The 27,983-nt window shown below is 46.3% G+C and overlaps 1 protein-coding gene across 1 annotated transcript in view; it reads right to left on the reverse strand.

Annotated features, from left to right (window-relative positions):
- TMEM132C (transmembrane protein 132C) overlaps positions 1-27,983 on the reverse strand; it is a 450,381-nt gene that overhangs the window by 10,405 nt on the left and 411,993 nt on the right. The window contains exons 5-7 of the mRNA XM_052654878.1: positions 25,501-25,644; positions 3,613-3,818; positions 1,706-1,979 (exon numbers count right to left, since the gene is read on the reverse strand). Of these exons, the coding sequence (XP_052510838.1) occupies positions 1,706-1,979; positions 3,613-3,818; positions 25,501-25,644 (624 nt within the window). The remainder of the gene's footprint in view (positions 1-1,705; positions 1,980-3,612; positions 3,819-25,500; positions 25,645-27,983) is intronic.

Genomic DNA, 27,983 nt, shown 5'->3' on the forward strand with positions numbered 1-27,983 from the left:
TCCTGTGTTATGCGAGAATCAGATAAAGTCACTCTTCCCTGTGACACTCTAGCTCTATCTTTTGGAAACTTGACCTAACTATTAAAATCCATTGTGTCTTTGAAAGGAAATGACCCTCCCCATTTAGATGAAGCCTCTTTGCATAGTCAACCATACGTGGCAGTCCTACTGCCTGGACTCATGAAGAGTGGCGCACCAACCGACTCTGTTCAGCCTGAGTCCCATTCTAAGTGAATTAGGCCATCAACCGGGGAACTGAATTATAGACAGCCTAGTCTCCCCTCCAACCCCGGGTACAATGTATCCTCTGCTGAAATGTTACTTTCTGCTTCATTTGTTGTTTAGTTGCTAAGTCCTGTCCAACTCTCAGGAACCCAAGGGACTCTATCTAGCCTGCCAGATTCCTCTGTCCATGGGATTCTCCAGGCAAGAATACTGGAGTGGGTTGCCATGTCCTTCTTCAGGGCATCTTCCCAACCCAGGGATCCAACCCACATCTCCTGCATTGGCAAGTGGATTCTTTACCACTAGCGCCACCTGGGATGCCCTTCTACTTCATCTCATATACCAAATGTTGGACTTGGGATGTCCAGGTGAAATGGTAGAAATATATCAATCTTTCCCACCTGGGGCGGTTGTGAAAAGATCCAGAAGGACACTTCAGAAAGGTGGAGTTGCATACACTACTATACATAAGACAGATAACCAAGAAGGACCTCCTGTACAGAACAGGGAGCTCTACTCAGTATTCTGTGATAACCTACATGAGAAAAAAGTCTAACAAAGAAAAGACATATGTATTTGTGTAACTAAATAACTTTGCTGTAACACCTAGAACTAACACAACAATGTAGATCAAACTATCCTCCAGTAAAATTAAACAAAAAAACAAACAAACAAAAACCCTCCACAAAAGGTGGAGTCAGTAGTGTGGGACTTGATGGGCTGAATAAAAGGCCTTCTGCGCCCTCCCATCTGCCCTGAAATCCCACCCTTCTATACATTTCCTTGGGCAAAAGAGACAGCAGGATTTTGAAGAGTTGGTTGAAGGACTACGTATAAACTACAGGCTGACTTAGGAAAGAAGGGGGGAAAGGAAGAAAGGAATCCTGCCTTGGCCACTGGCACGCGTACTGCAGAGTGGGGAGCAGGTGCTTTCTAAGAGGGTGTAGGAGGTGCGGACTGGAGAGGGGGCGCCGACGGTGGAGTAGCAGAGGCAGGGTGGGCTGGGGTGGGGGTGGGTGGAATGAAGGGCGCAGCACAGCCTGGGGTCGCAGAAGGTGCTAAGGGGTGCAGCACCACCTTCTCGTTTGTTTGGAAGGAGGTTGGGACTCAAAGCGGCTTCCCTGGTGGCTCAGGCAGTAAAGAATCTGCCTGCAATGCAGAAGACCCAACTTCAATCCCTGAGTCGGGAAGATCCCCTGGAGAAGGAAATGGCAACCCACTCCAGCATTCTTGCCTGGAGAATTCCACGGACAGAGGAGCCTGGTGGGCTTCAGTCCACGGGGTCACAAAGAGTCGGACATGACTGAATGACTATCACTTCACTCCACTTTACCTGGGACTCAAAGAGCTGGTCCAGACTCACCTTCTGGTGTCCAGAGGATGTCATCAGAGGACCCACTCCTGCTAGCAAACTGCCTCCCTCCAAGGCACACCACGCTCAGTGATGGGTGTGCAGAGGTTCCTGGCTCCAGCTTCCTACCTGGATGGTTGTCATGCCAACCTCCCGCCCGACCAGGATCCTGCTGTCCTGGAGAGTGGCCACGTGCGGTTCCTCCAGCTTCATGAAGTCGGCAACCAGGTGGGTGATGTCGAACTGCCAGTTGGGACTGAGCAGGTGGCTCGGCTGGCTCCAGGGGCCAGCCCCCTCGGACACAAACTGGGTGAGGACCCGCACCATGGCGTGCTGGTACTGGAGGGCACAGCCCCGGCCCCGCCGCTCCTCCTCGTCCTCATCCTCGCTGTCTCGTGTGGGCCTTATGGGGAAGGAGAGGAGACTCTCGGGTCAGGGGATAGAATTCATGATGCTCTGGAGTTGCAAAGTAGATACCTCCCCATCAATTGCCAAGAGATAGCATCCCAGGCAAGAGACTCAGGACCACACAGAAGCACCAGCTCTTTTTCAGACAATGCAAAGAAGCTTTATTGTACTTGCCAAAGGAGGAAGGTAAGACTTAATTGGGAAGGAAAGATAAACATCTCTCTCCACTTAACAGCATGACCCCATATCTCCAAGAATTTCCCCATATCCCACCTCCTGTATATGTAGCCCACAAAACACTCTCTCTCTCAAAGGCATCTGTTGACAAATAAAAGATGTAAGAGTTAATATTTATTAATACTAAAGCTATACTGTCCATGAAGTAGCTGAGAACCACATGTGGCTATTTACAATTTAATTTAAAAGAAGAAAATTAAGCAAATCCCAGCATTATATTTCTCAGTCACTCCATAACCCCTTGTGCTAGTGGCTACTGTATTGGATACTGTGGTTCTAGAACATTCTACCACTGTAGAAAGGTCTATTTGTCAAAGTGGTGTGATGCTCTGGAGATGTGCCCATGCTAAGAGCTTCATGGGTGGATTCTTAACACCATGAGGCAAAACTGCAATTATTCTTATGTCCAGATGAGGAAACCAAGTCAGAGATGTTGGGTGGCTGGCCCAAACTCACAAAGCTAGAAAGCAGCCAAGCTTGGATTTGAAACCAGCAAATGTCAGTTTTTCCTTCTTTAGGGACATGGAACAAACCCACATCTTGGTCACTTGAGACCACTAAATGGTCTGAGGTCTTGGCTGGATTCACAGCTGTCTTCCTCATCAGAGGAGGACAAATTCCTTCAAGTTCATTCTATGAAAGTTGACTTACCATCTCATTGTCCTATTTATCTTTCTTGAGATAGACACTACTTGTTCCTTAAAAATCAAGACTCTGGTGCCTGGGAGACAGTCAGGAAAATAGCCCTGATGGAAGATGTCATACAGGAAACCAATAATTCAGCAACAACTGTTATGTAGCTGACCTGGGGGCCACAGAGCTGAGGAAACAAGACTCCAGATTCCTACACAGGATGATCCAGAGTCACATGGAATAGAAGTTTTTCTTTTGGTTTAAGCGCAGACAGCACCCCGATGGTCCAGTATAAATGCATTTAGATTTTATCCAATAATTTGATATGCACAGAGTTTAAGGTTATAGATATTCACCCAGAACAGAAAAGGAATCGCTGTTTCACATAGACAAAATAAGCCCAAACTTTAATTCTCTGGGGGTTGAAAGGCTAGAAAACTATGTTACTTTTGTGGCTTCCTTCTGGAGGGGCACTTTCAGGAGAGAGATTACTAGGAGCCCGTGTAGAGTGCAAGCAATTGGATCTGATACTGACGTGGCAGCTTAGCAGCCTTCCTGCCTGGCTGGGTTATCCTGAGTCTCGGTTTTCCCAGAGGACTGTTAGGCTGCAGAGGCATGCACACTTCGCATCATGTGATCACCATGGTAACAGCATCGCCTGGGCCCTGCACTGCCTCCTGCATTGACTCCTTTGTTGACATCAGTATCCACAGCCATTGCCGTCATGGTTCTGATGTGTCTCCCCATCCCGGACTCACCTCTTGCTGGCCACGATGGGCACCCTCCAGCCTTTAATCTGGCTCAGCTCCGTGTCAGAGACCTCGATCTGCAGGGGCAGTCGGGGCACCCATACGGTGACGTGCAGGGGGGCACTTAGGTGCTGGTATGTGAAGTTCACCACCACATCCACCTTGCCTTTCATCTCTTTGCCATTGACAAAGACATAGTCACAATGGTCGGACACCTGCCAAGAGAGAGGGGACGGAGGAGGAGAAGTTCTCTGGGATCTGAAGACCACCTTGCAGCCATTTGTCCTTGTCTCTAGCAAAGCACACAGGCTTAATGTAGGTTCTCCTCAATGCGGAGACTGAGACAAGGATTTGGTGCAGTTGGTTTACTTGGGAGGTGACCCTATGGAATGGGGACCAGGGAACAGACTGAGGGAGCCAGAGAAACGAGAAAGGTCAGTAGAAAGGCCCATTTTTGCATTTGGTGCTGTGACCATTGAGCTCTGTTTTTCAGGGATCTTGTGGAAAGCCTCCAGAACTGTCAACCTGCAGGATGAGAGGCAGACATATAATCTACCTCTCCCCTCTCTCGCTGGGTGAGTGCTGCCCATGTGTTCCCCCTCTTCCAGGCTGAGGCACAAGCCCGGGGATGGAACGCATGAGCAGTGTGGGAGAAGCAGCAGTCACCAAGCGAACTTGAACTTGTCAGAATTGCAGCTGGGACTGAACTCTGGGTGGATTCAGGGAATGTGATGCGGGTACCAGAGGGTGTCTGTTCTCCAGGCTGATGTCTGTCCAGAAGATCAGCCACACTCACGTCCCACCCCATCCAGCCCCCCAAGATCTGAAGGGCTTGTACTTCCTCAAGAAGAAGTGGAAGAAGAAGAGCCTTCTTCCTCAGCAAAGCTCTACTCCCAGTTCTTACATCCACTGTTCCAGTTACATGCAGCCCTGATGGTTCCCCAGAACACTCAGGTCTTCGTATATGATGTTCCTTTTCCCTGGGAACGCCATTCCTTCTCTGCTTGCAGCACTTCCCCTGACCCCCTAGGATTATTTGTGTATCTGTACTGTTACTGCTCCTTCTGTGAATGGCAGCATTACATTAGTGAAGATCAACCTGTTTCTTTCCCCTGAATTCCCTCTCTCTTCCCATTTCTAGCAGATCATGGCCTCAGGAAAGAGATAAGACAGAACACAAAGCAGAACAAACATAGACAAAATAAAAATAAGTCTGCAAGCATCTAGATTTTGCGTTCCTCTGCTGAACCCTTAGGAAGATGGATCTATTTACAGCCCCATGGATACTCAGAAACAGCTTGAGGATGCCTGTGCTCCCTGGGAGGAGGCTGGAAGGAGCAGCATGTGCAAGGATGGGACCACATCAGAGGTAACCCACGTGGATTCCAGCTGATAATGGGTGGCCCCTAGGAGCTGTGAACAGAGCACTTTAAGGCTAGAAGTCCCCTCCCCAAGGCCTTGATAGTAGTTACGTCTTCTAGAAATTAGACTGGGATGATGTTTCACCACCATAATGAATTGAAAACTGAAAACAGAAATCAAGATGGGTTATAGAGACACAACATGACCCATCTTGCATAGCCAAGTTTATGGGATCACACTGACCCCTTGTGTAAACTTGCATTTTCAGCTGCAGAAATGTAAAACCATTGAAGGCAATAAGTATACCTTTTCCTTCTTTGAAGCAGGAGCTCAGCAAAGTGGACTGAATGGATGGTTGCATGAATGGGTGGGTGGATGGATGAATGAGTGAGTAGATGGACAGATGGATGAATGGGTGAATGGATGGATGGATGGAGGGTGGATGATTGGATGGATGAATGGATGGGTGAATAAATTACTAAGTGGATGGATGCATGGATGGATAGACAGATAAATGGATGGATGAATACATATATGCATGGGTGGATAGATGGATGAATGGATGGATACATGTATGCATGCAGGCAGCATGCAGGCATGGATAGATGGATGAGTGGATAGATGGATGCATGCATACATGGATGAATGGATAGAAGGATGGATAGATGAACAGCTAGTTGGATGCATGAACAGGGCTCTTTTTTCATGGGGATGTTTGCTTCAACATAGCCATAGATCTTGGGGCAAGAGGAGATGCAAAATATTGAGATAACTTGGAATCAAGAACAGAGGAAACACAAGGAATTACTTTGAAAACTTCCAGAAAGCTTTAGAGCAGTGTTTCCTAACCTTTTAGGAGTCATCGACTCCTTTGGGAATACACATAAAGTTAATTCTTGCCATAGAAATGCATAGACACAGAGTTTTGTGTATCATTCCAGAGTTAAAGTCACACATGGACTCTTTGAGTAGCACTTATATACTAAGTGGTAATAACCAACGTGCTTATCTGTCTCCCGTCCAGGTTGTATACTCTGGAAGGAACAGTATCTCCTTCAGGGGGTCTATGGCTCCGGTTAAATAACATCCGATGCTGAGCAATGAACTCCTGTGATTGCACTTTCTTTTCCCAGCTTCTAGGAACTACAGATGACTACTCTGGGCCCAATTGTCAACTTCAACTTGCACTTCTGTTTGGAGGGGCAGCTGGTGAGGGCTGGGCTGAGTGAATTTCTTCCATCTGCTGGGGATAGTGGCAGAGGGCAGTTGGGAGGGGACCACACGAATGGATCTTCTCACTCATGGTCAGAGTGGTTTAAAAGGGTTTACATACTGATTAAGGGTGCAAACCAATTTTCATTGCTGTCCCAGACTTGTCATTAGCATGTAAACACTGTCCTGGATCTGGGCAGGCATTAGCATAATAGCCCAGCAAGAGTTATATCAGTAATCACTTCTTTAATCAATGTTGTAATTTACAGACCATTGACTTTCCTCATTTATTACCTTTCTGAGCTCTGGTGGGAGGGAACCTGGCCGCTCCAGAATATATAAATAATTAAGAGGAACGCCAAGGGTATGCAGCCACCGGGCATGATAGAGCCATTGTCTCTGTTATTCCTGAAGGTGCCATAAATGTCTGGGGAAGTCGCAGGCTGCATTAATCATCTCCTAAGTGGCTAGCAGTGGGAACCACGGCATCACAAGAGCTGGCTCGTCTGCAAGAAAGGAATCCAACCCCACTACGGGAATCTTTGCAGCCCCTCTGATCCATTTCTGGGAATCTCTTAAATTTCTCATTGTGGGTGGGCTGCCTATGAAGAACACTACCTCCTGCTGCTACTGCTAACTGTGACTTTTAAAAATAAACTTATTTTAAAAAATTTATTTATGTTTTTTGGCTGTGCTGGGTCTTCATTGCTTCACATGGGCTTTCTCTAGCTGCGGCAAGCAGGGGCTCTTCTCTAGTTGCAGTGGGAAGGCTTCTCGTTATGGTGACTTCTCTCATTGTGGAACATGGGTTCTAGAGCATGGGCTCAGCAATTGTGGTGCTCGGGCTTAGCCATCCCTCGGCATGTGGGATCTTCCCAGACCAGGGATTGAACCCATGTCCCCTGCATTGGAAGGTGGATTCTTAACCAGTGGACCACCAGGGAAGTCCTCACTGTGACATTTAAACTACAGCTTTTGAAAGCATTGGTGGCCACAGAATCAACCAGTCTGCTCTTAAGGACCTTGACGGGCCAGGTTGGGTCACAAGGGTTCTGGATGAGTGGCATATGGTTGGTTGATATCTTCTGTCATTCAGACTTTGGCAACTTCCTAAGGATGTCACCTGCTTCCTAAGGTAGAGGCTGGGGACGACTTTCCATGAAGAAAGCAAAAGATATCTGCTGGTCAGCCACCAACATCCAATGAGACTTTTGCCTGGATTCCTGCAGCCAAGCAGGTTCTCAAATTTGAGTATGCATCAGAGAGGGCTTGTCAAGTATCCACAGATGGTTGAGTCTACCCCTAAAGTCTCAGATTGAGCAGGTCTAGGGGGATCCCCACAGTTTTGCTTCTAACAAGTGCCTGGGAAATGCTGATGCCTCAGGTCTGAGGACCACAGTGAAGAGATTCACTCCTTGAAATAATGCAATTGCTCCTTCTATGATTCCATGGCATCATACATGTCCTGTCTTAGCCTGCTGGAGCTGCTATTATAAAATATCCAGAGGATGGGGGGCTTAAACACCAGACATTTACTTCTCACATTCTGAAGGCTGGTAAGTCCAAGATGAAGGCACCGGCAGATTCTGTGTCTGGTGAGGACCCGATTCCTGACTCATATATTCTGTCTTCTGTCTGTGTCTACACTTGATGGAAGCGGTGAAGGAGCTCTTTGGAGCATCTTATAAAAGCATTACTTTAGGGACTTCCCTGGTGGTCCAGTGGCTAAGAATCTGCCTGCTAATGCAGGAGATATGGGTTCGATCTCTGGTCCAGGAAGATTCCACGTGCCTCAGAGCAACTAAGCCCAGGCACCTCAACTCCTAAGCCACGCCTTAGAGCCTGGGAGTCACAACTAGAGAAAGCTTATGCATCAGTGGAGATCCCCAAAAAATCTCTGGTTGGGGAACTAAGATCCCACAAACCTCGCAGTAAAAAAACAAACAAAACACAAAATAAAAAACAACCTTTTTAAAAAAGTACTAATTTATTCACGAAAGCTCCACCCTCATGACCTAATCACCTCCCCATTCCTCCCTTCCCCCCCCCCCCCACTTCTAATACCATCATATTAGGGTTTAAAATCTCAACAGAAGAACTTGGGAGCCACACAAACATTCAGTCTATACCTGCTCCTTTCATTATTGTGATCGTCTAGCTCTGCTGCTTTAAATATCATCGCTGTGTTAATGACTCCCCAAATCCCATCTCTAGATAACAAACTGCTTATTCAACATCTCTACTTGGCTCTCTAATGAACATCTCCAACTTCACATGTTCAGAAATATAGCTCCAGGTATAGGTTTTGTGTCTTAGGAGACCGAGGGTTGCAAACTGAAATCAAGTTCAGATACAGAAAAATGACTTACACTTCTTGTGCACCTGAGTGTGTATACCTGCTCTAGTAACATAAAATGTCAAATGTCCTTGCACTGTGCTGATGCCTTGTTTTACATTTGCCACGCGCTTTCCCCATCATTCTCGCCCTTGGTCCTTTCTAGAGCTCTGGACAGCAATCAGGATCTCATTTTATTTTTATTTTTTAAATATTTATTTTAGGTTGTGTTGGGTCTTAGTTGTGGCATGTGGGATCTTTCGTTGTGATCTTCTCTCTAGTTGTGGTGTGTGGGCTCAGTAGTTGCAGCATTTGGGCTTATTTGTTCCACAGCATGTGGGATCTTAGTTCCCCAACTGGGGATTGAATCCTCATCCCCTTCTTGGGAGGCGGATTCTCAACCACTGGACCACCAGGGATGTCCTAGGATCCCATTTTAGAGATGAGAAAACTGAGGAGCACTGAGGTTGTAGCTTGCCCAAGGTGGAAAAGAGGGTTTATGACAGCTAGTGCAGAACCTGATCAGACTGCTTCTATTATGTTTTCTGAACAGGTAATATCCTGAGATTGTGGCCTTAGAAATCGCCTTCCTGCCATGTGAATATTAGAATCTTCTTCATTCATCTGGGCAAGGGGACCAAGGAAAGGGGCCCTGAGACAGGCCACTGGCCCATGGACCAGCTCAGATCCTTTCCATCAGCTTCCCTGGCCCTCCCTCCCTCTCTTGGCCCATCCCAAATAAGCCCATTCAGACAGGCTGGAATACTGGACAGGGAATGCTGTATTAGTTTCAGGTGGACAGCAAAGTGATTCAGTTATATATATATATATATATATATATATATATATACACACATATATATGTATGTGTGTGTGTATATATATATCTTCTTTTTCAAATTATTTGGGGGGTGCTATTGGAAGGGACAGTGGGTGGCAGCTGGTCTTGGAGGTGTTGAAAGCCAGCCCCAGAGGTGCCCACATCCCACAGCAGGCTGCCTCCCCTTCTGTGCCTGCTTTTCTCCCATGCTTTATCCATCCTACCACCTATCATAGTTAGTGCCCAGATTTATTTATTTATTTTGTTATTATTCTCTTAATTTTAATTATTGCACAATGTCCTCATGGGAAGTATGCAAAGTGTCAACCCCATCCCACCAAGAGCTAAGCTGAGCGATCCTTGACAGGGCAGGCTGCGGGGTGACTGGGAGCTATGCCCTGGGAGACTGTTTGGCAGACTATTTCTTCATGCAGATTACTGGCAACCAATGTGAGGTTCTCTCAGTGGGGAATTAAATGGCCAGAAACTGCCGCAACATCTCCAGAGAAGAGTGTTTCCAAGGCAGCCATGCATGTGCCCTTGCTGAAGAAGAGGCATGCAGGTACCCGGTCCCCTATTCTTCCCCTTAGGGGACCCTCAGGGTTGCCCCTACCACTTTGCCCCTGACACTCACCCACCCATTGCACACACAGGGAACATACACATCTGAGGAGATGGACTCTCATGGGTGATAACCGTTTTATAGCAGCAAAATTGTTCTCTGAGTGCCTGCAGTAAACTGGGAACCATTTTAAGGGGTCACACGGATCATTTCGTTGAATCCTCACCATGAACACAGGACAGAGCTACATTTTAAGAATCACATCCATATTTCAAATGAAGAAACAAAAACACAGGGAAGTGATGTAACTTGCCCAAGAACACACAGATGGTAGTTAGTGAGTCAGAATTTAAACACAGTCAACCCCAGAGCTCTGCTCTTAACCATGGTGCCTTCTGGTTTATGGGCTGTTTGAGTTGTTGATTTTGATTCTTATTCCTTTTCTTCTACTGTGAGCAGACAGGCTTTATTTGGCGTTGATGGCAGACCTGGCCATGTGGGTAGCTTTGGCCAAGAGAATGAGGAAAAAGTCGACAGCCAACCTATCCAAGCTCAGACTGAAGAGCTGTCGTGTGTTTCTGCCAGCCCTTGTGAACTTTGCCACCAGAGGAACTTAAACTAGCTGAGACCTCTCAGCCCAGCCCTGGGATGAAGCATCTGGACTCCATCACTGCCTGATGTGCAGAGAGGGATCCAGCCCAGCTGAGCCCAGAGACCACCAGATGATCTGCAAATGCACAACCAAGAGAAAATGATCATTCCTTTCAACAACCGAATGTTGGGGTCACTTGTTACACAGCAGAGCTGACTGAGTTATTCCTCTAAGTGCTGCGGTGAAGAGAACACTGCCTGTACCATTCAGGAGGCCTCATATTCCTTCCCCTCCACACTCCATTCTCTCTTTATCCCATACCCCTTCTCTCCTCCTTAGGCATTAGAGAGGCCACAGCAGGAAGAGCCCATGGTTTTGGAAATTCTCCACATCAGAGCTTCTCATCCAGGGGCAGTGACTTCTGCCTGGCCCTAGCTTTGGTCTGGGAGAACTCCTTTCCTTTCTCTGTGTCCTATTCTCTCACAGAACTTCTGGCTTATCTAGCATCTTCCCCACTATCTGCCCTCCCCCTGCAGCTGCCAGAGAGAAAGTTTTATGTTTGCAGGAGGTCTCCTGCCATTTCAGCAGTTCCTTCACTACAAAAGCGCCTGACACTTACTCTTCTGACGTCCCTGGAAAAGAACAGGAAAAGGTGGGGGAAGGCAGGGCTAAGCAGTATTTCTGGGATGATGTCTCCGCTTCCCTCCTCTTTGTTTCTTGCTCCTCGCTTAAGGATGGCCAAACAGAAATCTGTTCTGTGATAAATCACACTTTCTCCAGCTGACAGTGCAAAATGCTGCCAGAACTTGGGAGATATTGAGTGGTTCTCAGCTCAGGACTCCTGTCCACCCTGGATCTGGTGGTGCTGGGTGGAACGTGGCCCATGTAGGCCAACTGGACAGCAGGACCCTCCCCAGGGTGGTCAAGCCCAGAGGAAGCTGGATTTCCTCGTTAGAGGCTCCAAATGTGTGGCCAGGCTTGCACTGGAGTCAGGGCTGACCCCTCACTATTCTTCATCTGAAAGTGAAAGTGGATCAGTTGCGTCCGACTCTTTGTGACCCATGGACTATACAGTCCATGGAATTCTCCAGGCCAGAATACTGGAGGCTCAGCTGGTAAAGAATCTGCCTGCCGTGCGGGAGACCTGGGTTTGATCCCAGGGTTGGGAAGAGTCCCTGGAGAAAGGAAAGGCTACCCAGCCCAATATTGTGGCCTGGAGAATTCCATGGACTGTATAGTGCATAGGGTCACAAAGAGTCAGACACAACTGAGCGACTTTCACATTCTTCAGCTAGCACACGAGGATTCCTTCTTTTTACAGTTACTTCCTGTATTGCTATTATGCACCAGGCATTGTCCCAGGCACTGGAGATGTAGATGTGAGTGATAAGGAGACTTTAAGGATGTTTTGATATGGGGAGTGTTGGGTAGATGATAACAAGTCAATAAGAAGACACCTGTGGGCGATAAATACCATGAGAAAAATAAAAGAAGGGAACAAGAGAGGGAGGATTCCAACTATCAAGAAGGTGGCAGCCTTGTGAGATTTGGGGGAGAAATTTCCAGGCAGATATTCTTATCTTCCTTATCTAGCATTTCTTAAGTACCTGCTGTATGTCAGATTCTGTGCTAAGAGGACATTAAGGACCGACTCCTTTTGTCCTCACACAAACCATTTTACAGAGGAGGAAACTAAGGCACAGAGAGGTTGGTTAACTTGTTCGATGTCACACAACCAATCGTATTGGACTTGGATCTGAAAGCAGTTCTTGAGTTCCAGAAACTTTCCCTTAAAAAAACAACTTTGTCAATTTAGTTGGTGGAAAGTTATCTCAGTGCTTCTATTTTAGAATTAACAAGAAAGTCCTTGAGGTTTGTGATCAAGTCTTCCTTCTTCCTGTGACCTTCTCCAATTCCCAGACACTAGTAGACAAGAATTTTACTAAACTGTCTTTCTTTTCTTCTCTTTTAAAAAGTTTGTCTCATATAATTATGCTCAATAACTTGTGTAAGTTCAGGGACCCATCTTCATCATCTCACCATTTTCATTATACTGCTAAAAGGAAAATCAGAGGCAACGTAACTTTTTGGAAGAAAAAAAAATCCTTTGATTTTTTTAAACATCTCTATTGAGAAATCTTTGACATATCAAAATGTATCCAGTTAAGATGTACAACTTGATGCTTTGATATATGTATCCACTGTGAAAAGATCACCATAATCTACACTAAACAATGTACCCATCTCTTGACACAGTTATCATCATGGGTGTGTACAGTGCATTGAGAAGATTTAATTTAGAATCTATCCCTTTGGCAAATTTCAAGTGTCCAGTACAATAAGCCCTGGTCCTTCACTGCTCTCTTATAATGTGCAAAGACCCTAAGGTAGTAATATTTTGACCTTTTGCAGAAACGGAAGGAAGGTTGGTAAATTCAAAGCTAGAGAAGCGGGCTAGGGTGTGCTGGGCAGGGAGAGAACGGCATCCCAAATTTGCCAGGAGAATTAAACTGAAAACCCCACAAATACAGGGAATTAGCCTGGTGTCTGGCACATACAGGCAGACACACCACACAGGTGCCTGGCAGATTTGCTGGGTAAGTGGATTGTATTAGTCCCGGAAGTGTGTAGATAAGGGGCTTTCATTTTTTTCATGCTTTGAACTGTGGGGAGAAGCTTCCAGAATGCTGAACTTATATAGCACTGTCTTTCCTGTGTGTGCACATCTCTCTCCAGTACCTTGTGCCCTGGGCCACCGGTTGTGCCATCAGCCAGGCTCTTTGCCTAACGATGTCACTTGAGATCCTAAAGTCCTGGTACCCAAGATGCAAGGTCCAGGGCTGTCCTGCTGAGGGGACTGAGTGCCTCATGGCTTCTCTTTGAACCTCTAGGCTGAGAAGAGCTTCCCCACTGCTGCTGCTGCTGGTAAGTCACTTCAGTCGTGTCCGATTCTATGCGACCCCATAGACGGCAGCTAGAGAAGATTTATTTCAAAAGCTGCAGCCACCACCTGAACACTGGAGCAGAGTGAGGAAGAAAGGGCGTAATTATAGAGGAAACCAGGCAGCAGGGATGGGAGTGGTCCAGCCATGCAGGCTGAAACGGGAGTTTGGGGAGGGATGGTGCTAAAGCCCCAGGACCATGTCTGCTGGTCGTGACCACACCTGTCTTCCCTCAGGAGCTCAGGGGCTCTGGTGAAGCTGGAAGGGTGAGTCTGAGTTTCTAGCAAGTCCTTTACATTGTTACAAGTCACGCATTTTCTCCTCCTCTTCATTTTCTTTTTCTGATCCAGAATCATTCCATGACAGCCTTCTACATGCTATGGTGTCAATTTCCTTGTCAACTATCCTCATGCCTTCAATAGCCAAGCACAGGACCCTTATCCTCCTGGGAGAGCTCAGGGCAGAGTCTTACTGGGAGAGTTTAGACTCTTCCACTTCGTGTCTTTGCCTCCATCAGAGCTGATCACTGCTTTAGCTAATGTCAATGTGTTCATGGCTTGGTTGACATTAGGGCTCTTCCCTAACCCAGGCCAAGTTGAGAAAGGCCCTGGGACAGGAGGACAGGGAAAGGGTGGGTAGCTGAGAACAAGGGATGGGAAGGGAGGAGCCTCTACTCCAGGCACCCAGTTCTCTTCTCTGTGGCCCCTGCCCTAGCTGCGTTTGGGAACCCTCCCCTCCCCCACACCAGTCCAGAGGTTAGGGTGAAGTTCCACCTCCAGCCTCCAAATTAGGGTCATGTGACCACGACCTAAGCCAGAGCTTCACATTTCTCAGGCCACAAACGACTGGCTCAGGGGTGAATGCATGACTTAAGTTGGCACAGTCAGAGGGAATCTCAGGAATTTTTCAGGCAAGGCTGAAATATCTAAAATGTGAAATTTTTCATGCCAGACTGCTACATGTAAAGAGATGGTTTGCAGCCACATTGGGACAGTCCAGCTCATCCAAGATTTCAGTCAGTACAGGTACAGAATACTGAACCAAAAGACAGAGAGGCAGAAGTAAAATACTGACTGATGACCTCATTTGAGCTCCTGGATTCAGCCTTTCCTGAAGCCAGATTGCTTTACTGTACAAATATAGAAGCCCTCAAAGTTTCTTTCTTGGGGTTTAATTCAGTTTGGGTCACTCTATCTGTTAACCAATAACATGTTCTCAGATACAAGAGGTAAGATCTGCTGCACCAGCCCAGACCCATCTGTGTGTATCTCTGTCCTTAAGCATCTCAGCAAGAATGACAAGATAAACAGGTAAAAAGGCACCATTGTCATTAAGCTGACACCGCATGGTGACTACTAATCCTCTGACAGCTCAGAAACTGACAGTCAGGGAAAGAAAAATGAGAGTAAATCAGAAGTAATTTAATAGAATTCCAGATCAGGTTCAGTGCACAGTTATTTTTACTGCCCAGAACACAATCATCTTATTTTCTGTATCGGTTTTCAGGTATTTTTCAGGGGAATCTCCCTAGGTCTTCACGCTCAGCTCATGTACTTCAAGGGTCTTGAAACCAGCTATACAGTGGGGCATACCCCAACACATCACACTGCCCTGGCCACAGGGGTTGGTGCAGGGATGGTCATATGATTCTTGTCGAGCCCAATAACAGGAAGTCCCAGGATTTTTGATGGAGGGAAAGTAGCATCTCATTTCTGCTGGACTTGGATCTGAGAAGCGGTGGATGTATGGCCTCTGAAACCACTTCTAGAAAGTCCAAGGCAAGGACTTCCTTGGAGGTCCAGCAGTTAAGAATCTGCCTTGCAATGCAGGGGACATGGGTTTGATCCCTGATTGGGGAACTAAGATCCCACATGCCACATGCCAACTAAGCCTGAACTACAACTAGACAGTACATGTGTGGCAATGAAAGATCTCGCGTGACATAACAAAGATCCTGCGTGCTGCAACTAACACCTGACGTGGCCAAAAAAAAGAAAAAAAGAGGAGAGAAGGGAGTGTTTGGCTTGATAGTGAAAGAAAGAGCGTAAAATGCAGAGCTCAGAGCTGCAGAGAAATTGATTTCTGAATCCATCTGTGTCTGCAGCCTGCAGGGCCCTAGACTTTCCATTTATAAGACAATTTCTCCCTTAACTTATTAAGTCAATTGGAGAGTTTTCATCATTCAACAAGCACATCATCCTTGATAAAGAGATGATGGGCCATTGGGAAGTTGACATACGATGCTGTCTGAGACAGAATCTTCGTAATCAGATGGATTTCAATAGGGAGGTCAATGAGGGGTAAAAATTTTAGTATCTGGCAGGAGCAAAAGCAGACACAGGAGAGAAGTGTTTTCCAAATCTAAATCTCCGCTAAGGCAAACGAATTCTCTACGCTGTGCTTCCTGGAGCTGGCCAGAAACTTTTCTTCAAGGCAAGGGCCGTACATGCCCAGATTCAGGATTTCTGGGGCTTGACAACCTCTCTTCCCAATTAAGTAAATCTAGATGGAGCCTCCCTTGGCTCAAGTGAAGTCTGACTCATGAATAAATGGTCTTATCTTTTGCAAAAGTCTTTTATTAGAACATAGTGTTCTTGGAAGCTTAAGACAGAGTATTAGACTGACCTGTTCTTTCTTGGCCAGCCCCAGTCATTCACTTCTGCCTAGCCACCTCTCCTAGGGACGACCATTTGGCTTAGCTCCTACCGGCTGGGGGCTCTGGGTCTGTGCTTCTTGAATAACATCTGGGATGATAGAAACGTCCAACACCTGGGCCGTCCAATGCCCTACCAATGTGCTATTCAACATGGTAACCACGAGTCACCTGTGTGGCCAGTCACACCCTCTCTCAGTGTGACAACCACAAATGTCTCCAAACATTGCCAAATGTTCCCTGGCAAAGGATGCGATCCTCCTAGGGAGAGAACTGCTCTAAGTCTATCTGGGCAGTAAGAAGAGCTAACTGAATGTACGGATAGTAAGAAGAGCTAACTTTATTTCTATGTGTTCTCTGTGTGTGTTCAGTCACTTCAGTTGTGTCCGACTCTTTGTGACCATATGTTAAAACTCAGGATTCCAGGTGGTGCTAGTGGTAGACATCAGAGACACAAGTTCGATCCGTGGGTCGGGAAGATCCCCTGGAGAAGGAAATGGCAAACTACTCCCGTATTCTTGCCTGGAGAATCCCACAGACAGAGGTGGGTTAGTCCATGGGGTTTCAAAGAGTCAGACACCACTGAGCGACTTAGCACACATGTGAAAACTTGCAGCGATCTCAGGAGGTTGCTATAAGTATGTACCCATTTTACAAATGAATAAACTGAGGCTTGAAGAACTTGCAGAATGCTAGCTCTCAGATGTGCTATTTCAACTGCACTTTGCATCCCAGCTGGAGGGAATTCTTTAAACATTCTTTTAAATTTATTTACTTTTGGTTTCGCTGTGTCTTCATTGCTGTGTGAGGGCTTTCTCGAGGTGCAGTGAGTGGGGGCAACTCTCTAGTTGTGGTGGTCAGGCTTCTCATTGTGGTGGCTTCTCTTCTTGCCGAGCACAGGCTATAGGGTAGCGGTGGCACTTGGGCTAATATGCTCTGGGGCATGTAGGATCTTCCCGGATCAGGGGTTGAACCTGTGTCCCCTGCATTGGCAGGTGGATTCTTAACCACTGGACCACCAGGGAAGCCCCAGCTGGAGGGTATTCTGATGCTAGAAGAAACTTTCATGAAAGGAGCTTCCTTGCTTTACACTGGAGACCCCTGGCCCAGAAGGAGGCATGGCTGGGCAATGTCACTCAGCCTATGCTGACACCTGGGACTCCTTTGTTTTTCTTGATTTTCTTTCATTCTTAGAACCAAATGGCTCTTGAGGATAAAGACCTTTCTGTTTCTTCCGGAGCCTGTATGATACAAGATGCATGAATAAGGAACTCCCTTCCCTTCTTTGGAAAAGGCACGCCCATTTTCCTACTGGGCAAGGGGCTGCCACTCACAGTGGTTATTAATCTTATGACTCTTTAAAAACTTCAGGCTGTTATTAAGGAACTTAGCTCTCTCAAGGACTCAGAACTCGTGGGATCAATAGTAAATTCGGCAGGGATAAAGCTTTGTGCTGAAGGGAGCCAGTGTACCAGGAAAAATAGGACTACTGCTTATGCACGATTGCTTTCCAAGTATTGGAACTAAGGTGGACTCCTTTGGTCAGCGGGGGAAAGGAGGTGCTGCTGGTTGCCCATGTGCATTATTTTTAGCTCTGCACTGGGATCCATTAGGGAGTTCCCAGGTGGTGCTAATGGCAAAGAACCTGCCTGCCAATGCAGGAGACGCAAGAGACGTGGGTTTGATCCCTGGGTCTGGAAGATCCCCTGGAGGCGGGCATGGCAACTCACTCCAGTATTCTTGCCTGGAGAATCCCATGGACAGAGGGGCCTGGCAGGTTACAGTCCATGGGGTCTCAGAGAGTCAGACACGACTGAAGCAACTTAGCACACACATATGGGATCCGTTAGCTGGAATCATGCCCTAGAGGTTAAACAGGCTGCACTGAAAATTCATTAAATGTGCTTTTAAAAGGATGCTTTAAATCTCAGCATTCCTATCCTGTCATGGGGGGTGCCTACCCCCTGTGGCCTTAGGAGCTTCAGAGAAAAGACAGGCAGGGCTGCAGACTAGTATAGAGGTCACCCAGGAAGCAGAAGGTGGTGTTTCCTAGAGTCAGCCTGGTTAAGATGAGTGGATTCGTAGAGCACTGTGAAAATCAAGGACACACCGTCAATAGCAGGCACCAATGGGACTTCCCGGATGGTCCAATGGTTATGAATCTGCCTGCCAATGCGGGGGACATGCGTTTGATCCCTGGTCTGGGAAGATCCCACAAGTCGTGTTCCCCAACTACTGAGCCTGTGCTTTAGAGCCCATGTGCCGCAGTCCCTGAGCCCACGGGCCCTAGAGCCCATGAGCTGCAGCAAGAGAAGCCACCAGGATGAGAAGCCTGAGCACCACAGGTGGAGAGCAGCCCCCGCTCACCGCAGCGTGAGAGAGTCCTCACACAGCAACGAAGTGAAGCCAAAAACGGATAATCAAATATTTTTTTAAAAATTTATTTAAGAGAAACAAAGCAGGCGCTGACAGTCATTCTTTTGTCTGCTAACTGGCCTGACTATCCCCTCCTTGGAGGCCACCCTATCTGGAGTCATCCTTTAGCCCAAGGCCACGCCCTTCCTTTTCGGTCCTCATCTCTACATGTAATATACACTTATCTGCTACTGCCCACTCCCTCCATCACTAGAATGCCAGGCTCCATGAGAACGGGGTGGGGAGGGCATGCTCTATTTCTTGCTGAGTACCCAGTACCAGAACGGTCCTTAGTAAAAGGGCAGTGCATCTTTGTTGAATGAATCACTAGGTGGTTGTAGAAAATACTGTATGTTATGTTGTTGAATCTGAGATACCATTACTTCATGAGTCACGAGTAAGAAAAGCTGTGCAAATTAACCTATGCAGTGCCATCCATGCAAGGCTCATCTTTATTCCAAGGATGTTCAAGTGTGGACAAATATTTATAGCAGGAGTCCAGAACCTCCGGGATCTAACGCCTAAAGATCTGAGGGGGGTGTGTGTGTGCACGTGTGTGTTAGTCGTTCAGTCATGTTTGACTCTCTGTGACCCCATGGGGTGCTGCCCACCAGGCTCCTTGGTCCATGTGATTCTCCAGGTAAGAATACTGGAGTGGCTTGCCATTTCCTTCTCCAGGGGATCTTCCTGACCCAGGGATCAAACCTGGGTCTCCTGGAGCTGATGTAATAATATTATAAATAAAGTGCACAATAAATGTAATGTGCGTGAATCACCCTGAAACCGTTTCTGCCACCTCCCTGGTCCATGGAAAAATTGTCTTTCAGGAAACCAGGCCCTAGTGCCAGAAAGTTTGGGGGCCGCTGTTTATAGCAAGGACTCTATGATGATGATAACTTAGGTGTTGGAAGCGCTTGTCCCTCTTATGTGTTTTCTCTCCTCGTGCTGCTCCTGGGCTTCTGTTGGGCACATGGTTGCCCTTCTCTGGGCTGTTGCCTTTTCATTTCTTGCACATAAATCAACAGAGATGCTGATGTTTGCAGGTCTTGCCACTCACACGTTATTACTCCAATTGACCTAAACCCCAAACACACGGCAGACCAGACCCCCTGTCACTCGCTGCTCCTTTACCTCCCTCACTGGTGAAGCTTCATTTCCCAAATGCCCACCAGACAGGGATATTCAAGAAGCACTGCAAGATGAGAGAGAGGAAGAAGCAGAAATGCGCATGTGATATGACCCCACCTCTGCAAAACAGGTGACACAGTTGTTAAAGAACCCGCCTGCCAATGTAGGAGACTCAGAAGACGTGGGTTTGATCCCTGGGTCTGGAAGATCCCCTGGAGGAAGAAATGGCAACTCACTCCAGTGTTCTTGCTTGGAAATCCCATGGAGAGAGGAGCCTGGTGGGCTACATACAGCCCATGGGGTCGGAAAGAATTGGACATGACTGAGCAAACATACACAAATGCTGCAAAACAAGCCAGGACAGAAAAACCCCTTCTACATGTGCATTTACACACACACACACACACACACGCCTTGACATGTATATGTTTATGATTGTATGAGCATGAAGAAAGGTATAGAATGAGATCAGGTAGGTAATTAACATGGATTACCTGAGGGCTGGAAAGGTATGCTATACCATGTGTGTGTCTGTGTCTGTGTGTGTGTATCTGTAGATCTCCCAATTTAATTAAATTTTTTTTTCCTTTTTGGTTTACAATATTGTGTGAGTTTCAGGTGTATAGCAAAGTGATTGTTATACATTTATATATATATATATGTATATGAAATATTTTCTTTATCAGATTCTTTTCCATTATAGGTTACTACAAGATATTGAATACAGCAGGTCCTTATTTATCTATTTTATATATAGTCATGGGTCTCTGCTAATCCTGAACTCCTCATTTATCCCTCCCCTCTTTCCCCTTTGGTAACCGTAAGTTTGTCTTCTATGTCGGTGAGTATATTTCTGTTTTGTAAATAAGTTCATTTGATTTGCCTAATTAAAAAATCCATAGTAAAAAATAGTTTGTATGATATGATCCCGTTCTTGTAAAATAAGATCGCTCTCTAGATGGTTATCCATAGAGTGTCAAAAGAGATTATGTACAAAATGATCGCCAAACTTTCAGCAAGAGACCACATACTGTATGATTCCATTTATGTGAAATGCCCCCCAAAAGGCAAATCTACAGAGACAGAAAGTGGATTACTGGTTGCCCAGGGCTAGGGGTGGGAATGGGGAGTAACAGCAAATGGGGTGACAAAAATATTCCAAAACTGGGTCATGGCAATGGTTACCCAACTCAGTCAATCTCCTAAAATCTCACTGAATCACACACTGGAAGTAAGCTGCAATCCATGCTAATTTTTAAATAACACTGTTCCTGCCACAAAAATATACCTGTAGGCAGCCAGTCTGTAACCCCTGGCTTACCTAATAGGGTCCTCAAGGGGATTACCCAACTCAGAGTTAAGCCCTTTACTTGAAAAATGAAACTCCTGAATCCTCACAATAACCCTTTGAATTAGATACGACTGTCTCTCAGGGAGATTGCAAATCAGTGATGGTAGAGGTTTACTCACCAAGTCATGCCCGACTCTTGTGACCCCACCAGGGTTCTCTGTCCATGGGATTTCCTAGGCAAGGATACTGGAGAGGATTGCCATTCCCTTCTCCAGGGGATCTTCCCTACCCAGGGGTCAAACCCGCATCTCCTGCACTGCAGGCGGATTCTTTACTGCTAAGCCACCAGGGAAGCTGCGAGTTGGTAATAAAGACCAATGATCAGCAAGGACCTAGTATGTGACCATGACTGGGGGGAGGGGGCCTCTAGATCCAAAACCAAGTACCTCTCCCCTGCCCCTCCTCCCACAGTTACTTTTAGGCCACTGGAAAGAGCATTGCTTGTCCAGCCACAAGCAAAGGAGGTATCCCTCAGGGCAGTGATTCTCAGTGGGGGTGATTTTGCCTACTAGGGGACATATAATAATGTCTGGAGACATGTTGGTTTGTCACAACTCAGAGTGTTATGGACATCTATTGGAAGAAGTCAAAGGGGCTTCTAAACATCCTGCAATGCATGGGACAGTCCCCATAACAAAGAATTAGCTGGCACAAAATAGTAAGAGTGGTAGGGTTGCAAATCCTGTCTCTGAACTTGGGACTTTGCTGTTCAACACAGCAGCCATGAGCCACATGTGGCTCTGGGCCACTTGAAATGGGGCTCAGATGGAGGTGTGCTCTGTGTCAAACATATACTGGATTTGAAAGTTGTTGCTGTTCAGTTGCTAAATTGTGTCTGACTCTTTGTGACCCCGTGAACTACAGCATGCCAGGCTCCCCTGTGTTTCACTATGTCCCAGAGTTTGCTCAAACTCATGTCCCTTGGGGATTCCCTAATAGCTCAGTTGGTAAAGAGTCAGCCTGCAATGCAGGAGACCCTGGTTCAATTGCTGGGTCGGGAAGATCCGCTGGAGAAGGGATGGGCTACCTACTCCAGTACCGTTGGGCTTCCCTTGTGGCTCAGCTGGTAAAGACTCTGCCTGCAATGCAGGAGACCTGGGTTTGATCACTGGGTTGGGAAAATCCCCTGGAGAAGGGAAAAGCTACACTTTCCAGTATTGTGGCCTGGAGAATTTCATGGACTGTAAAGTCCATGCGGTTGCAGAGTGGGAGACGACTTAGCGACTTGCACTTTCACTTTTCACATGTCCATTGAGTCAGTGATCAGATTTAGCGCCCCAAAATGTGAACGTCCTATTAATAATTTTCACATGGGCTACCTGTTGAAATGACAATATTTTAAATATAATGGGTTAGACACATGCATTAAAAATAAAATCCACCTGTTTCTTTTTACTTTTTTATTGAATGTGACAACTAGCCAATCTAAATTACTTATGTGGCTCATGCTATATTTCTATTGGTCAGTGTTGTTTAGAACTTCAAACCACTTCCTCTTCTCCTCCCACAGGCTTTCGAGGTCTTCTGTAAAGGACTTCGGGATCAGGGTTACCATCAGGTCATAAACCACTGTTGGGTGAATTAGAAAAAAGCATCTCTTCTTTGAGACAGTACCTCCAACAGTCAAAAAATGGTGTTCTGGCAACCCACTCCAGTGTTCTTGCCTGGAGAATCCCAGGGACGGGAGAGCCTGTTGGCCTGCCTTCTATGGGGACGCACAGAGTCGGACATGACTGAAGCGACTTAGCCGCAGTAGCAGCATATTGCTGGGATGCTTTACTGCCACCTACTGGAAGGTTTGTGTAACAATTTAGACAACCGTGAACGTGGCATCCAGTGCAGTGAACAATCTCAACAAAGCTGGGCTGCACGTGTCCATTCTGGGGGGTGGGGTTTGCAGCGAAGGACTTTTCCACTCCAATCCTCCCCTTCCATGGCCTGTAAGGTTCTCTTCCATGCAGACATGTTGTTTTTAACTCCAGAGAGAAGACTGATTGCTACTTGTCAGACTTGATTTGGGCCCGGGGGCGGGGCCAGGGCCGGGGGCGGGGGCGGCGGCGGGTCGGGGGGGGGGGGGGTGGTCGGTTCGGGTGAAGAGGGAAACATTATCTGGATGCTTTCTCTTGGATATGTATGGTTTTTTTTTTTTCTGGATATGTTTCTACTGATTTCAAAAAATACACAGAAAGACCGAATGCTTAATTTCTGGCTTCAAAAAACCCTCACTGTCTTATTCTTTGAGCAAGCATTGCAGGTGCGTGATCATGGTAAATGTTGGTAGGAAAGATCAGAAAGTAGGGTCCTTGCCTCAAGACAGTCTCAATTGATCCCCCCCACTTACCTCCTCATAACCATAAGCTTGATTTCTACATCTGTGATTTGCAGATAAGTTCCTTTGTATCTTTCTTCAGATTCCATATGTAAGTGATGTCATATGATATTTGTGTTTTTTTTTGTATGACTTACTTCACTTGGTGTGACTATCTCTAGGTCCATCGAATGGCGTTATTTCATTCTTTTCATACGGCCGAGTAATATCCTATTCTATACGTACCACATCTTCTTTATCCATTCATTGGTTGATGGACTTTTAGGACTGTGCTTCCATGTCCTGGCTATTGTAAACAGTGCTGCAATGACCACTGGGGTGCTATATATACAACAGATAACTAACAAAGACCTGCTGTCTAGCACAGGGAACTCTACTCAATACTCTATAATGACCTATATGGGGAAAGAATCCGGAAAACAAATAGATACATGCATGCTGCCGCTGCCGAGTCGCTGCAGTCGCGTCCGACTCTGTGCGACCCCACGGACGGCCGCCCACCAGGCTCCGCCGTCCCTGGGACTCTCCAGGCAAGAACCCTGGAGTGGGTTGCCATGGCCTTCTCCAATGCATGAAAGTGAACAGTGAAAGGGAAGCCGCTCAGTCGTGCCCGACTCTTCGAAACCCCATGGACTGCAGCCCACCAGGCTCCTCTGCCCATGGGATTTTCCAGGCAAGAGTACTGGAGTGGGGGGCCATTGCCTTCTCCGAAGATATATGTATAGGTGTAACCAAATCACTTTGCTGTATACCTGAAACTAAGACAACATTGTAAATCAACTGTACTCCAATACAATTTAAAAAAAGATAGTGTCTAAGGCAGGGATTCTCGAGGAAAACTTTCTCTTGGCAGGACAAAATGGTAACTTTTATTTTTATTTAAAAAATTAAAAAAGATTTTTTTTTTTAATGGTAACTATCTTAGACCAGCAGACAACATAGTCTCCATGGAAACTTACTCAAAAGCAGCCACAGACAATATAGAGACAGATTTGAAAGAATGAAATTTTGCCATTTGCGTCAATGTGGATGGACTTGGAGGACCTTATGCTAAGTGCAATACAGCAGACAGAGAAAGACAAATACTGTATGATATCACTTATATGTGAAATCTAAAAAAAACAACAGATTAGTAAGTAAAACAACAAATAGGCAGACTTGCAGACAGAGAACAAGCCAGTGGTTACCAGTGGGGGCAGGGGTGACAGGGGTAGAGGACAAAAGGATTATTATGGGATTATATGAAATCATGTGAACTGCAAAATATTATAGGATTTAAAGTATATTCTCTTCAAAAAATTATTAAAAAAATAGATTTGAGTGGTCATGTTTCAGTAAAACTTATTCACAAAGCAGGTGATAGGCTGAATTTGACCCAGTGTTCATAATTTGCTTCATGGAACAGTGGTTTCAACACCTGCCCCATGGTTTGGACGCATGCGGCCGGTGTGTTTTATATTTTATTTTTTGCCCATTGTAGTTTTTTTTTATTTGTTGCCAACACTGAAAAACAGATGACTTTTATGAAATTTGAGGCGTCTCTTGAAGGCATACCAATCCTGAACTCACATTTATACGTGGCCATAATTCTTTGTGACTCCATGGACTGTAGCCTGCCAGGCTCCTCCATCCATGGGATTTTCCAGGCAAGAGTACTGGAGTGGGTTGTCATTTCCTTCTCCAGGGGATCTTAATCCAGGAATTGAACCCAGGTCTGAGCCACCAGGGAAGCCCCCTATAGTTGGCAGGAGTTGACCATGGCTGCCCTTCCAGAAATGAGCTTGTCTGATTTACCACTTCACTCACTCAAATCACCCGCTTGGTTACTGTAGGTACTTGGGTCTGACTTATGGTCCACAGCACACTTGATGGCAACAAGGCTGGCATGATGTCAAATTAAGAGATGGAAATGGGAAAGTTTAGTGAAGCCCAGAAAGGTTGTAAACACAAACCAACTCACCAGACCTCTTATTTCACCAGGCTAACTTCTCTTGGTGAACAAGATGCCCCCATGAAGTTTTCACCAGCTCAATCCAGATGACTAATGGAATCACTTACGCTGCATGTTTTTTTTCTGTCTGCGCCACCTGGCTTGCAGGATCTTAGTTCCCCAACCAGGGATTGAACCCGAGCCCTGGCAATGAAAGTGCTGAGTCCTAACCCTTAACTGCCAGGAAACTCCCTGGAATCACTTACTTTGATGACCTCCTCATCTGTGGACTTGCATTCCACGGACTCCGAGATATCTGTCACGATACTGTTCTCCTCCACGGTGACCACCTTGATGGGCATGGCAACTGTCTTTCCCGTGAGGATGGCGGTGTTCAGGATCTCAGTGTCCTGCCGGAAGAACGAGACATACCTGGGTCAAGGGAGCTATTTGGTTCTCTCGGAGACTAGGGAAAGCCTTCCACAGTGTGTGCCTCTTCTCATTTAGACAAGACATGGCCGCAGTTACCTTAGGAACCTGGGCAAAAGGGTTATAGGTGTCCTGCTTGCTAGACAGAAGATCATCTTAAGGTCAAGGACCCTATGTGCTGTGTTTATATGTGAAAATGAGCGGCAAGTTCAAATTGTGTATTTTGGAGGTTTCTAGAGGAGTCAAATTTGTGGTTTAAAAACGATTTAAAAATGAATGTTCAACAGTTTTATGGACACAGCAGGGGCAGCAGGTGGGGTATGAATTGAGAGAGTATGACTGAAACATATTTATTACCATATATAAAGTAGATAGCTAATGGGAAGTTGCTGTATAACACAGGGGGCTCAGCCCGGTACTCTGTGACAACCTCGTGGGGCGGGATGGGAGGTGGGTGGGAGGGAGGGGTGCTTCCCAGGTGACTCAGTAGGTAAAGAATCCACCTGCAATGAAGGAGACACAGGTTCAGTCCCTGGATCAGAAAGATACCCTGGAGCAGGGCATGGCAACCCACTCTAATATTCTTGCCTGGAGAATCCTGTGGACAGAGGAGCCTGGCGGGCTACAGTCCACAGGGTGGCAAAGAGTTGGACATGACTGAAGTGACTAAGCATGCATGCATGGCTGATTCATGTTGATGTATGGCAGAAACCAACACAACATTGTAAAGCCATTATCCTCCAATTAAAAAGAAATTTAAAAAACAAAATAAAAATGAATGTTCAAACAGAATCTGCAAGGCACAGCGTGGGGATTTTTAGTATACTAGTTCATTTCTTGTTATGTCTGGGTGAATTGTCTCATTGTAATAAAGCCTGTCCTCTTTGTAGCCTATTCTCACAAACAGGTTAAATTTTTGTTTGATCAGATCCAGGTGCAAAATCGCATGATAGATTTGTAGTAAAAAATCTTTCAAACCTTAGAAAGATAACCGGGTGCTAGGTGTTTCACAATTTACTTTTAGTTTATTTGTGATTGTCTAGTTTTCAACTATGACAATAAAAAAAATATGCATCCTTTTTCTTTGTTGCAGAGACCAAGTAAAAGGTACACATCAGTGAGGTTTCAGTTGTAAGCAACAGAAATTGCCTGGCTACTTTGTGCAGGAAAGTACTGTGGAAGGTGGAATCACCAAGATGCCCATGTTCCAATCTCCAGAACTTGTATGTCTGTTGTCTTATACGGTAAAAGGGACTTTACAGTTATGATGAAGGATCTTGGGCTTCCATGGTGGTTCAGCTAATAAAGAACCTGCCTGCCAATGCAGGAGTGCACCAGGCTCCTCTGTCCCTGGGTTCCCCTGTCCCTGGGTTCCCCAGGCAAGAATACTGGAGTGGGTTGCTAAGCCCTCCTCCAGGGGATTTTCCCCACCTGGGAATTGAACCCTCATCTCTTGCATCTCCTGCATTGACAGGCAGGTTCTTTACTCCTGAGCCAGCGGGGAAGCCCCAGATATTCACTTCAAGAGCAATCAAAGAGTTAGGTAATTTTTACCCCAAATGCCCATCATCACTGCTACACCTTGGCAACTGGCCTCATTGCTTTGTGTAGCACACCAGTCTTCTCCTGTTGCCCCACTGTGGCCCATTCCCTCGGAGGTCTGGGGGCTTTGCTTTATCCTGTTCATACTGACTTCATGCAAAATGATTAGCGTTACACCTCTCACGTGTCTTATGATTTGCAAAGTGATGAAGAAAATGCCTTCTCTCTTAAATCTGTAGGCGCTCCCTGTTGGCACTTGTGCAATCCTGTTCCTTATGGTCAAACGAAGATGAAAAGGGGTCTGTGGCTTTGGGATGGCTATTGGCACCTTTTACCTCTGAGTCAATTTCTCCCCAAATCCCTCTCCAAAACTGCTGCTCTACTTTGAAGCAGGAGATGCAAGGAAAGAGATATTTTCAGTTCTTCCTCCAGGGAAACAATTGACACAGAAGTGACCTTTTGCATTAACCAAGTGCACAGCTGAAAGAGCCATCAGTTACAAAGGGGAGCGCCAGCCTCTCTTCGACACTGGTGCCCATCGACCCTCTGCCATGTCTTCTCTTGTGTCCATGGGATTCCTGGAGCTGGAGCTGCCATTTGGGCAGCTTGCGCATTGGCTATTACCGATGCCAAGAATACTGCAGAAATTCCCCAAGTCCATTTTCAGGTTCATTACAGGTAATGTGCTCAGAGTTCAGTCTTAACATTTTCTTTCTGAGAATGGTCTTTGGCTAATGGCTTCATTAAAGCAGCAAACTCCCTCGTGGATTAATTGTGA

This window comes from Budorcas taxicolor, chromosome 17 (assembly GCF_023091745.1).
Source record: "Budorcas taxicolor isolate Tak-1 chromosome 17, Takin1.1, whole genome shotgun sequence".
Lineage (NCBI taxonomy): Eukaryota > Metazoa > Chordata > Mammalia > Artiodactyla > Bovidae > Budorcas > Budorcas taxicolor.